We start from the raw sequence: 13726 nt of genomic DNA, 5'->3' as shown, positions 1-13726 counted from the left end.
ACATCCGGCGAGTCAGACTAACGGCCTCCTGACTGCTGCTGTTAGACTTGAAGGCAGACAAACCATGAACCCGTCCGTTAGCATCAGAGCTCCGCAAAGCAGCAGCTGTCACTTCAGATTGGCAGTGTTTGTGTTCTCAGAGGCATGAAATATCGTCCAACGTCAGCGGTAAAAAAATAAAATATCTGTGCTGTTGTCTGTTCATTCCAGTGAATTGTGTGTTTGAACCGCCTCATTGTGGGACGACGACACAGACGGGCAGCAGCCGACAAAGACAAGTTGTCCAATTAAAAATAAATATTGTCGCTATTTGAGCATCTGCCAAACCCAATGTGCATCCATGCGTGTGAAGATAAAGCAAACACCTGCACACTTTATAAAATAACAAAAATGAAAACAACCAAACCCCCAAAACCAGAAAAAGCAGACACACAAAAGTTCCATCAGGATATTGGCAGCCGCTGCATGACTCCTCCACGCCTCGACCATCTTTTCCTTTCTGCCTCCCTCCCACACAGCAATCTTGGGTTTCACAGCCCTTTTGTCGCCGCTGCCTTCGCACCCACCACCGGCCTTAATTCTCCCAACACACATCTCGAGTCGCTCGGATTTTCATTCATGCATCCTCCCCGACACTCTCCCTGCTCTCACGTCTAATTCCTTTTCTTTAATTTCCCTCGCTCCCTCTTTGTTTCTCTTCCTCCTCTTGTCTTTCTTCGTCTCTCTGGGACGCCTTTGCAGCTCATCAGCGCCGATCAGAGACCAATAATCTTTCTTTTTTACACCTTCTGACTTCAGTTCTCATGTCCTTCTCCTCTGTTTTTTTTTTTCATTCCCGTCCTCCTCCATCCCTCCATCCCTCTATCTCCGGCTGCCTGCATGATGCCCAGAGCCAGCTTGGCGTTCTGCATCGCTGTTGTTCAGGGGCTACTAATTTTTGGCAGATGTTTCTCGGCAGCCCTGCCAAATGCCGTCTTGCTTCCTTCATCTCGGCTGTCTTCTGACTCCTGAAGTATGAGCTTCCTGGCACCTACGTCCAAGTAAATACCCATTTTCTTCTTCACTTAAAACAATATTTCACTGCTGCTACTTCCAGGGGCCACACAAGGTGCTCAAAGTTAGCTCAGTTGTAAAGTAAGTGTCAACTAATTGGAGATTTATGCATTGCTGAATTAAAAAGTGCTGCACCACAGAATTCCTTCGATATTTACACCCAATAACTAGCAGCTGAACAGTTACATCGCTAATGAAACTGACAAAAGTGACTTGATTTAACCCCTAAAAACGTATTTCTCTGCATCAAACGGGACATAATTAGGAGTTTTTCTCCTTTAAAATGATCACTTCCTGCCTTAAAACGGGTTAAATGTGACTTTATGTCGATGGGTCATCTGGAATGTGCAGATCTATGAAGTTCCCGCCTCTCTCTCATAACCAAGCTGCAGCTCCAGCACACCAGCTCACCTACAACTTTGCTCAAACACTGTAGAACTGCTCCACGCTACCTCAAATGATCACATTCACAAACAATTTCTGCTCAGCTATCTTTGATTTGCTCGAAATTTAGATGGAAAAATATGGATATTTATAAAGATATAACGATATCTGTGAAGTGTTAGTTTGATATATCAAATACTTCACAATAGAATTTCTTTAAAAAAATTACCAGTCGGCCCATTTTGAGCACATTTTTTGAACAAATATCCAGGAACATTAAAAAGCCTGACATTTTCACAGTTATTTCTCATTATGACATTGATTCAGAATCTGAAATACGATTACGAATATCTGAGGAGAAATGAAAAGTCTCCACTTGGAGGTCACACCAAATAGGCTCATATCAAAAAATACTGCTTCCTTAGTTATGTAAATGCAGAATCATTGTGTTTTTGCAGATTCTGAACCAATGGAACGATGAAGAATAACTGTGAGAAAAACTGTCTTTTATCTTTGATAGTTCCTGAGATATTGACGTTCAAACAAATTCAAATGTGTGAAAAAGAAATGTGTGAAGAAATGTGCGAAAAGTAGGTCGAAAAAAATGCTATCTTGGAACGTTCTTGACACCTGTATATCAAGCAAAAAATTCACAAATACCAGAATAAATGCTGATAGTTTAGAATAAAAGTAAAGTTTCTACATATTAAAAAAACCCAAACCACAATATGGACATTTCAACAAGCTCAAAGCCTTGATTTTCACCAGAGGTGCTGCTTGAAAGTTTTGCCTGATTTGGAAAATAATAGTTTGAAACTTGCAGCTATTTTCCAAACGAAGGACAAACTGAGTCAAGGTTTCACAAACAGCAGACAAATCACAGACTCCAATCAATTCAAGCATTTTTTCTGCCTCAAAAAAAAACCCAAAATGAGTTATTGAAAATCACCCGAAGTGATTTTTTTCGGAGAGAATCAAAGCGACCGGTGGCACGTCGGCTTCTTTAATCAGCTAAAAACCGGTGACTGAGATGAGAAAACGTCTGAACAAAGCTTCGGCAAGCACTGAAGTTGTGAACAGCAAAATCATTCTTCAAACTGTTGTCTTTCATTTAACGCTTCCTCTCCTGAGGCAGGAGAGCACAATAACACATTAAGGTTTGATTGAACAGCGAATACTCCAATCACGCGCGCACATAATCGTTTGTTTTCATTTCCTTCGCAGAATTGCCTGATTGGACTCGGAGAGAGAGAAAAAAAAAGAGAGAGAATCAAGTGATGGAAAAAGAAAAATGATTATTTCACATTTGGTTTGGTTACATCAACTTTCCATATAAGAGCACTTTGAAGTAAAGGATATCCTCTCAGAAGCAGCCAGTAATGGACTGGGGAGCACTTATCCCGCCTCTTTGAATCACTGATGTCTGTTTTCTACAAAGTCTTCACCAGGAAACAACCTTTTATTCCGTCTTCTGATTCCCAAAAGCAAACAGTGGAACTCCTGCTCACCTTTTTGCATTACGGCGGCCCCGAAAAAAGCAGCATCGGTTAGAAACACAATACAGAGGCCGACCCATTATTCCCCTCTCTCTCTCTCTCTCCGCCATCCATTAACTCATGTTTAGTTAAAATGGATTTATTGATTGGAGTGCTGGAGATCTGCTGACTGCAATGTCAAAGATATTCGGCAGTCGCTCTACCAAAGGGTCAGTAAATTCTCATACAAAAGCCAGCAGGAGCGGATCGAGGCCTAATGCAGACACGAAGGAGGGTGAAATTATTTGTGGCCTATTGCGGCGGCTGTAAATTAAGCGAAACCAAGGCGTGTAATTAAACACACATCATGTAGGTGCGGCGCCGATAAAACGTTGCATTGTGGCTTTTGGAGTGAACATGTGGGCAGAATAATGTCCATTTCCACAGCTCTGACTCCATCAGCAGCTCAGCTCGGAGCGGCGCTGCTCTGAAAATGGACGTTCCACTAAATCTATCAAGACAATTGAGTTTGGATTAATGAGGGAACAGGGGGAACTTGAAAATAAATGCCTATGAAGAGAGTTTACATCTATTCCTCCTAGAGTCGGCAGACGCCGCCCTGTTTATACGGTCTGCAGAGACGGGCAGGTTTATAGCCCCGGGCCCTGTTTCAATCAATCTTAAATTATGAGTGCTTTCTACCAGCACTTCTGCACGGAAAAATTTCGACACGTTTCCCAAAACAGCACTTAGGAGCTTCTTAAGGTCGGCTGTCCGTTGGTGCAGGAGGAGACGAGCAGCAGCCACAACATTAAAACCACCTGCCTGGTCTCTTCCTGCCTTAAAGTGGTTTAGAAGTGACTCTTTGCTTCATCTAGAACATGCACATCTATGAAGTCCCTGCTTCTCTCTTTATAACCACGCTGCAGCTTCGGCACACCAGCTCGCCTACAACTTTGGTAAAACACTGTAAAACTTCACATTTCTGCTCAATCATCTGTGATCTGCCTGAAATTTTAATAGCATTAAATATGGATGTTTCTACAGATGTTTGTGGAGTTTTTGCTTAATATACGAAACACTTTACGAGGTATCTATTTTTTAAAAGTTGCCCGTCGACCCATTTTTAGCATTTTTTGTGCACATTGAAATTTGAGGCTGTTTGAATGACAACATCAGGAACTATTAAAGATAAAAGCCTCAAATGTTCACTGTTATGTTTCATCATGTCTTTGATTCAGAATCTGCAAAACTAGCCTATCAAATAACACGATCTCTGATTATAAGCAAGTTGAATTACGGCACAAAAATAAAAAAATGAAGCTGAAATGAGCAGTCCTATCAATAAACTCACATTAGCAAAAGAACAAATAACTCAGAAGTCATCTAGTGATATTGTCTGAACCACATGTAGCTGCATGTCACAATAACACAAAACAAAACATATAGAAAACTTTTTAATATTAAATACTTGTTTGGTTATTTTTGCTGGACTGGAGCAGGTTTGGCAAGTTGTTCCACAAAAACTAATATTGCTGGATTAAATAAACCAGAGTTCTGGAGTTTCAAAAAGGTGGATTTTTAAAGAAATTACACAAAACTACGTGACAAGTAAATGCTTACAAAGTTGAGTCTGAAAATGAAAAGTATGTCCATATTTTTTTTTTTAAAAAAGATGTTTTCTTTGTTATATTTGGAGAAGCAAACAACTGTGAAAATGTCAGGGTTTTTATCTTTATTGGTTCCTGAGATATTGTTGTTCAAACAGAGCCTCGAACGTCAGCGCGATATTGGACAAAAAGATCCACTTATCACTGATTGTGGATGAGATGAAAGATGACAAAAAAAACTGAAGTCATCATGAGAAATCTCACCTTTGAGCACAAAAAAAAGTCAACGAGTGACATTTTCTGAAGCACATGTAGCCGCATGTCAGGATAAAACAAAACAGCTCTGGACACAGGAGACGTGGAGACGCTTTGAGCCTCTGTGGATTATTCAGGTTTGCTTGAATGTGATCTGAGGAGTTTGGAGGTCGGATCAACACCTTGGGCTCGTCGTGTTCCTTGAGCTATGATGGGACTCATGGACCATGGAGGGAGGCGTCCTTCATCTAGATATGTTCATGTGGGTGCTACCTGTCAGATAGCATCCACATGAATGCCAGGACCAGCAGAACTTTGCTTTGTTACGAGGTATCTGTGGTTTTAACGCTGTGGCTGGTCGGTGTTAGAAACACAATCATCATCACAAAGTTCAACGGCTGTAAGCAACACAAACAAATGTTTTCATAAGAAAGCAGCTTGTTGTAGCCGCTGCTGGAGGCAGACGATGCTCCTGTGATCGGTCGCTGTCGCTGCACGAAGCACAATTTTATTACATTTCTGGGAAACATGTATTGTACTTCCAGCAAAATCAAAACAGCCTTTAATGGAGCTCAGACACAGAACTTGGAATCTGGAGAAATTAAATAAAAACGAAGAATGTTTGACCCCTGCAGTCCGGTGTATCTGTCTTACTGTGGGGGTCACTGAAATCGATGCAAAGTCGTTCTGACGGATCAGCTTTGTCCTGTGATGAAACCTTTCTTTCAGGATGAGAGCTGTCTCTTCCGGGACGACGAAGCCACAATCCAAGGCACTTGAGGGGGTCACTGAGTGCTTGGAGGAGCATGAAAACGGCGCAAATCAGCCTTCACAATCAGCACATCTCGACGCAATTGAAGATTTTCGACCGAGATGAGGGAATGTCTTTTGGAAAAATGGTGTTCATCCCTCCAGTATTGTTCAGAGAACCTGGAGAATCAACGCTAAGACACTTCCTGATGGTTTTTCCTGAGCAAGCAGTTCAGTGTCTGATCCAGTTAGGTGATTAGCGATCACATCAGCATGCCCACGTAATGAATGATTATAAATAATAATCGAGGAAACAGCTGCTCTAATGCACACAGCTCCTCTCCGACTGCACATGTGGATCCTGCTGCTGTGTGTCGGCTGCGGGGATTTATTTATCTCACAAACTACATACAAACAGCTGTAAACAGAACTCCAGCAGACATGTTTGACAGTTCAGAGGAGCTTGGCAGGAGGAGACGTAATTGCTGGATGGGTAGACGTGAATGCGACTGATGTATGCTAACGTATCTGTGTCTGCAGGCTGGTCGGCTGATACGCAGGCTGTGTTTGCGCGCGGGGGCGTTTGTGTGTACGGAAAAAACAGAGAGAACTGGCAGATCAATTTCACAAAGCAGTCGTTCAGTTAATTTGTGTGTGTTTTTCAGTGTAGTTTTCAAATGTAAGCATCACTGAGCCCCCCCCCAAAAAAAAAACCCGCTGGCAGCTTTGACAGGCATGTTAGCTTTAAAAAAAAAAACACACACAAGAGGTAAAATTACAGCATTTATCACAGCCAGAAAGTGAATCACAAAACAGAAAATATGGTCCATTTTCAGCGGCGGTTCTTTGAGCCACTCATCCGCTGCTCTGGTGGAAAACGGAACCGAATCTGAGGTTAAAATCACATTTCATCAAAATCACTTTATTCTTAAAATGCTTGAAAAAGTAAAGTAAGTGCACTGACCAGATTTTTTAAAAAAATGAAAAAATTCTGCACTCCTTTGTGCAACCACACAGCCACGAGTGACTCAGCTGCAAGAAACAGTCACGTGGCAAAAATTCAGAGACTTTTCAGCTGAATTACAGGCTGTGTTTCAATTCTATACTAACCCTATAACCCTAAAATCATGATGTTTCATTAAAACGTCTTTATGACTTTTTTTTTTTTTAATCACCATTTTCTCTAACCAGATTCTGTAAAAACTAAAAACAAAACTCTGTACTTCTCGAGACAAGCATTACGCCAATACTTTGACCAACAGCGACATGATGGAAATTCAGGGATTTTTCTGCAAAACTGGGTTGAACTGCAGGATGTGTTCAATTAAATCATCAAAGTGACTTCATTTATCACAGCTAGAAACTGTAAAAAACAGAAAGAACTGTCAAATTTTCAACTTTGCAACAGTCCTTGACCTGCTTCTCTGCAAAATCCAGTCTCAAATCATTGTATTTAATCAAAATCACATTTGTCTCATTACAAATTCAGCAAAGAAAACAACAATTTGCATGAACAAATTGTTGTAACAAACAAACAAACAAACAAAAAATCTTCACTCTTGTGTGCAAATGACTCTTTTCATCTGACTTGCAGGCTGTGTTTCAATTATATATTTTTAACTCAAAAATCATGATGTTTCATTAAAATCTCTCTTTCACTTTTTTTTTTTTTTAAATCACCAAAATACATAATTGTCTCTAAAAACAAAAAACAAAAATCTGCACTTCTCCAAGACAACCATTACGCCAATACTTTGACCAACAGTGACATGATGAAAATTCATAAAAGATTTTTCTGCAAAACTGGGTTGAACTGCAGGATGTGTTCAATTTAGGGGGAAAAAAAAGAAGTTTTTTTTTTCAAATCATCAAAATGACTTCATTTGTCATTGTTAGAAACGGTAAAAACAGAAAGAATTGTCCGATTTTCAACTTTGCAACAGTCCTTTAATTGCTTTTCTGTAAAAACATGAACCAAAACTAGTCTTAAATCGTTGTATTTCATCAAAGTCACATTTTCATACATGTCTCATTACAAATTCGGCAAAAACACAACAATTTGCGTTGTAAAAATGTTGTAAAAAATAAAAAAAATCTGCACTCTTTTGTGTAAATGACTCTCAGATGAACTGCAGGCTGTGTTAAAACAGCCTCTAAATGTAAGTTGTAAAATATCTACAATACATCGAGCCGCCAGAATCGGTAACACACGTGGGAAATATTGCACATGCTGACTTCAGTGTTTTTGCGATTTTTTTGTAAAACAAATAATAAAAGAAATTCAATTCTCCTTTTTCTTCCTGTACGATTTATGACATTATAACTGTGTCAAACAGCACAGATGACATTTTTGAGTTCTCTCAGCGGGTAAACACCCAACGCCACAAAGAACATCAGTGTTCATGGACCTAAAAATGAACAAGAGCAATAAAAACCGTAGTTTACGATTATTCCTGCAGATTCCATTCGTCTTAACACGCTCAAAGACGGGTTTTTATGATCATCTTAGCCTTAAGATGCTTCTGGGAAACAGAACCCTGTAGCTTTATTCTCTAGTTCATTTTATTGTCCTCTCGTTCCGTATTGTTCTCGTTTTTCGGCCCAACCTTCCCATTTCTCCGCTTTAATTGTAAATCTATAAATCCTCCCTCCCTCTTTCCTGCCGTCTGCGTTACCTCTGTCTCTGCCGTTTTCTATTTTCAAACTCCCTCGTCCACTCCTCCTCCCGGCTCCACGTCTTTTCTTGCTCTCATTTATTTCTCTCTCCCAGTTCATCACCTCTCTGTTGCAGTGTGACCTAATGACTTGGCAGCTGTTGGCCTGTGTTTGCAGTTTTCTGCCATTTCAGAGCTGGACCGAGGACACGGCTTTGAAGCAGCCGGCGAAGGACGCGGCGCTGGAAACGCACACGTTTATTCTTAGATTTAAGCGGGAAAACGCGCCAAAAAAAGATGAATACCGACACGCTAAGATGAGGCAAAGACCCTTTAATCAAGTGCCTCTCGTCTTTTTCTCCTACGCTCCCCTGGAAGACAGATTTTTTTTTTTTTTTAGTCGGTGGCAGGTAAAGGAAAACCTGGTGGCCAACCCTGTTTGCTTCACTTCCCCACACGAGCACCGTGACACATGACTGGCAGGGAGACATGGGGAGCATGTAGTACTTGTACGAGGGGGATTGGTTGGCTCGGCGATGAGGAGGGATGAGGAGGATGTGATTATGATGTATTACTCCCGCTTATGTCGGTGTCCTAATAAACTTATATCTCCCGTGTAACTGGCTGCGCCCCTCTGAGCCGCACACACAAATAGAAAGTGTTTGATGGAGCTCCAAACACTGTCGAGACTGATTAGATATTGTGTAATAGGTAATGTTGTTGCTGTGTTATGTTTAATGAATATCAATATGTTTAACCCTCTGAATCCTAAAACTTGTTTTTTTGGTCAAAATCGCCCACGTTACACTATTCACAGAGCAAAAAACTGTAAAAACTGATCAGATTTTCAACTTTTTGACAGTCCTTGAACTGCTTGTCGGTGTTGTTCTGTTAGAAAATGAATCAAATCCAGCCTGACAACTGTTGCATTTCAGCAAAATCTGTTTTTTCATTTAAAAATGTACCAAAAATTAACTGTTTGCATTCATCAAACATTGTTAACAACCACAAATGCTGGGCTCCTTGGTGCAACCACTAAGCCATGACTGACTCAACTACGATTAACAGTCACGTGTCAAAAAGTCAGAATTTTTTCAGGTGAACTGCAGGCAGCGTAGAGCAGATAAGAGACAAGCATGGAAATAAATAAAAAACGTAACCAGTGAAACATCTCTAGTATGTAGAGTCACCATTTTTCACAATACTGGTAGCAGTTGGATTTTTTAAAAAGTTTATTTTTATTTTATTTCATTGATTCCATTCTTTTTTTTCTTTTTTTGTAAAACAAAAAGGCAAAGAAGTGTACTTTTTCTGTCTTTTTTAACTTATTACAAGATTAGATCTTTGATAAACTGCACAGACTATATTTTTTAGTTCTCTTTACTTCTAGTCAGGGTTGTGCTGTTTCCATAGAGGTGCAGGGCTTTATAGTGTAGTGACAAATGATCCCACAGTGGGTAAAAATGTGACAGGAGCAATAAGAAAAAGCCCCAAACCTTTGGGGTTCAGACACTTAATGATTATCAGTGAAGTCAGGGACCGTAAATCAGATAACCTTAGTTCGCAGATTTACTGTGAGCAAGGCAAAATGTTATTTTTTTAACGACAAAATGAGTAATTAAACCAGCTAATCAAGATTTTAATGCTGAGTTGTGACAGTTAGTGACTGGTGACTCCCAGCGGTAGCATCAAAAAACCCTGCACACTAATTCCCTCTCTGATCGAGACCTCCAACCTGGAACACTGAGATGAAACGCTGCAGCAAATCCCACCATGATCAGGATGATTAAGATAATTCTGCAATTAAAAACCGTCTTTAGCTGATTTAGAACCTAAAACGTTCTGAGTTGACAAAAAAAAAGAAATGCTGTTAGACATTACAAACTACATTAAAAACACTATTTTATCATTTAATTAAACATTGCACGGACAAACCTCCACGTCTGTATGTTAAGTACTGAGCTAAAGCCAATTAGCTCAGCTGAGCATCAGGGCTGGAGGCGGTGGAATCAACCCAACGGGCTCAGTCCAAAGTTCAAAAGTACAACTAACAACAGTTCAAAGGCTCATTAATTAATCTGTAGTTCAGTCTGTAATGGGTTTTACGGGAGATTATGAGCCATTACTTAACTGGGAGCAAATAAACAAGATAAAAACCTGCTGATCGGTGAGCTCTGGAGGCGCTGGCAAGAATACCGCGTTATCTTTTTACATAAAGTGACATCAGTCGGCCCGTTTAACCCTCAGCTAGAAGGCGAATGAGCGCATTTCCCTAAACTGAAATCCTCGCATCATGTCACGTGTGGAAATTCTCTTGAACAATGGAGGTAAAAATCCTCTTAATTTTCCCCAATTCAAATGTTGACAGACTCACAATTGGGGAACTTGTTTGATTTGGATTAGCTGCTAAATCAGCGGTACAGAAGATTAGGAACTGCATTAGACCATCTGGTTCCTAATAAGAAGACTAAGCTATGAGCCTGTGTGCATAAAAACCTTGAGGTAGAAGTTAACTTCAACACCCGAAGCGCATTTTAATGGGACGCATCCAATCGGCAAGTTTAAAATTCGGTCACGTAACAGCGAGAGCGAAAGATTTAGGTGTTTAAAAAAACGCAATCTGCAGCTTAAATTAGATCAAACTTGCCATTTTTAAATTAATTCTGCAGTTTTGACAGTTTTTCTTCACAATTTCAACAACGTTTTACAAAGTCGTGCCTCTGAAGGGTTTCGTTTTTATTGAATTTTCAACTTGGTTTTATTGGTTTTATGCATTCAGCAACCAAACGAGTCTCCATCAAGCAGTCAGTCGGTTGAACCAGATGCAAGCTAGTTAGTCCCAAACGGAACTTTGTATTGTTTTGCATAAGTTTGTTTTTCAAACCTGACGTCCATGATGGATGCAGTTTTATGTTTCAAAGAGTTTTTGAAATGTAAACTAGACTGTATGAACTGATCAGTCAGCTTTGGACCGTCCAGACTCTTAGTAGTTGGACCACAACACATTCAGTTTGAAACAAAACCATGAAGTCTGAGGTTTCTGATGAATTCTTTTAAACTAGAGGTGCCCTGATCAAGTTGTTTTTGCTCTCAATCAGTCATTTAATGCTATGATTTGATTTCTTAAATATGGTTAAAAGTTGCTTTTGGGCCAATCTAATTAAACATATAGATAATAAACATGAATGAAATTGCTAATGGTACCAGTCTTCATAAAAGTATTTAAAAGACTAGGAGTTGGAAAACCTTAAAACTCTTGTGTCCCAGGAACAATATCATAGAACTCTCACAGTTGGGACCAAAGCATGTTCAAACATTGGCCATAAAGGCAGAAAACATAATTTTTTCACACAAAGTTTGCCTCTGCCTGGCACTGCTCTCTAGATTTTTAAAGCTCCTATTGGTGCCAATCACTGGACAAAAACATCCGCCTCCTCGGCTGGTTGGTGGACATTTTTGGACCAAATGTGCATTGTCATATAACTGGTTTGTATTATTCTATCAGAGCAGGATTGTACCTTTGAAAACCACACGAACATGTCAATGAACCTGCAAAATTTCAGGACTCCAACAACATTATTTCTCTAGTTGTGGCGCTTCAAACATTGCTTCTCAGATTGGTGCGAAAAAACGTATGCAAATCAGCATGACCTCAACTTCTTTAGGAATGTTTAACTCAAAAAGATACGGCACCTGTGACCAAAAATTTTACAGGTATTACTGGATAACATACGTATGCACAGACAAATATGAGATGGTCAGTCGTGAACTTTTTAAAAATTTGGTGAATTCAGGTGGAACGACCTTTTTTAAATTAGCACGTCGAAGTGAAATTGTGATTGCATTGATCTGCAACTCCAGCTTTTAGTTTGAATTTATTATAGCCGGCCATAGCATCCAAAGTTGAGACACAAAAGTGGATGTTAAACAAACTACAAAAGGTCACCAAAGGTCACAAAAGGTCAACAGGAGAGTTCAGTGATTCTGAGAATGTCACGTAAAAGGAACCAGCATCTGATTTTGAAACATTACATGCAACAGAATTGTGTTAGATGAAGTGAAATCGCTGCTACTTACCACCCACCAGTAGTAGACATCAGAGGGCAGCTGGATGTTGTCTCTGGTCCAGACAGGAGAGATGTCCGGGTCGTAGTTCTCGTCAAACCAGTCGGAGACGCCGGGGTCACCGACGCAGCGAGGGCAGGCACACGTCTTCTGCTGGGGGGCGTCGGGAGGCGACAGCCGGTGAGCGCCAGCGTAGCTCGGCACCAGCTTCACCCGCCGCGACTCCTCCCAGCCGGGCGGCTCCAGGTAGTTGAACCCGACGCCGCCTCGCAGCGACACGGACAGGAAGAGCGAGGTGAGGAAGACGAGGACCAGCGAGCCGAGAAGAACCCAGATCCTGCGGGAACACCTCACCCTGCCTCCCTTCTCCGCCCCGGAGCCTCCGCCCCCTCCCACCGCCCCGGTGCTACCTCCACCGCCCACCACCACCCCTCCGCTCATCCAGGGCCTGAGCTCGGACAGTCTGGGGGCTCCCCTGGACGGACCCCCGCTCCAGGAACCCCAGCCCCAGCGCCTGTCCCGGTGCAGGGTGGAGGACGGGATGCGGCCCCCCCACGGCCATGCTCCCACCCCTGGGCCTGCCACTGTCCCCAGCCCACCACCTTCTCCTCGCAACCACCACCGAGGCCTGGTCAGCCTGACTGGGACGACCCCCCCGACTGCCTCCCTGGACCACACAGTCTAAATCACAGCAGCAAACACACTGATGGTGTCAGAGTCAATTTGTCTCTCGGTCGAGCGGCGATGCTCCGGCGCTGCTCTTCCTTCCACTCAGGAGTTGCAGCTGAATCACACACAGCTGTAGCTTCCCAAGTCCTCTTTCGATGTGAGCCGATCTCTCCTCTCCCTCTCTCTCTCTCTCTCTCTTTTATTTCTTTCTTTCTAACTTTACAACTTTCCCTCTCTCACTTTCCCCCTCCCCGTTTCTGTTTGATTAACTGCATCCTCGGCGAAATCCAGCGGCTGGATGCAGCAGGTCTTTCTCGGTTTCTGAGTCATCTGGTGCTGAGCTCCGGCTCCGGCGCTCGCCTTTCTCTCTTTGCACTGAAGCGACGTAGCCAAAAAAATAAAAAAAGAAATCTGGCAGACTAGTGGAGAGGGAGGGAAGAAGGGAGGAGGAGGAGCAGGAGAAGAAGGGAGGAGGTCTGGCCTGAAGGGTGTTCCATCACGGCTCTAGCCATCCTTAGCAAAGGGAAAAAAAAGACTCCTTTTCTTTTCTCCTTCTCTGCACGGCTCCTCCGTCCTCTGTGGTTTCTCTTTTTTTCTACTCGTCTTTATGTCTTGCTGTTGAGGTTCACCTCGCCCAGTTTCTCTCCAATTCAAGGTTTTTTCTCTTTCACCCCTTTCAGTACATTGTCTGGCTAGTTCACCGAGGCGCTGAGAGCTGCTTTCTCTTCTCAAAGTTCTCAAAGTTGAGGACAGAAAGTTTCAATTCTTTGTGGTGAATGATGAAATCTTGAAGGAAAAAAAACAGAGATAG

The 13726-nt window shown here is 41.8% G+C and overlaps 1 protein-coding gene across 1 annotated transcript in view; it reads right to left on the bottom strand.

The window, feature by feature from the left end:
• The window catches only part of st3gal2 (ST3 beta-galactoside alpha-2,3-sialyltransferase 2), a gene marked incomplete at its 3' end in the record, with an annotated part of 25309 nt that extends 12622 nt beyond the window's left edge, over positions 1–12687 (bottom strand). The window contains exon 1 of the mRNA XM_008294422.1: positions 12259–12687. Within this exon, the coding sequence (XP_008292644.1) occupies positions 12259–12687 (429 nt within the window). The remainder of the gene's footprint in view (positions 1–12258) is intronic.
• Positions 12688–13726: the final 1039 nt, after the last annotated feature.

The sequence above is a fragment of the Stegastes partitus genome, unplaced genomic scaffold (genome assembly GCF_000690725.1).
Source record: "Stegastes partitus isolate 25-593 unplaced genomic scaffold, Stegastes_partitus-1.0.2 Scaffold962, whole genome shotgun sequence".
In the NCBI taxonomy this organism is placed as follows: Eukaryota; Metazoa; Chordata; class Actinopteri; family Pomacentridae; genus Stegastes; species Stegastes partitus.
The sequence above is the reverse complement of the archived record's forward strand: the minus strand, read 5'-3'. Positions and strand labels throughout refer to the sequence as shown.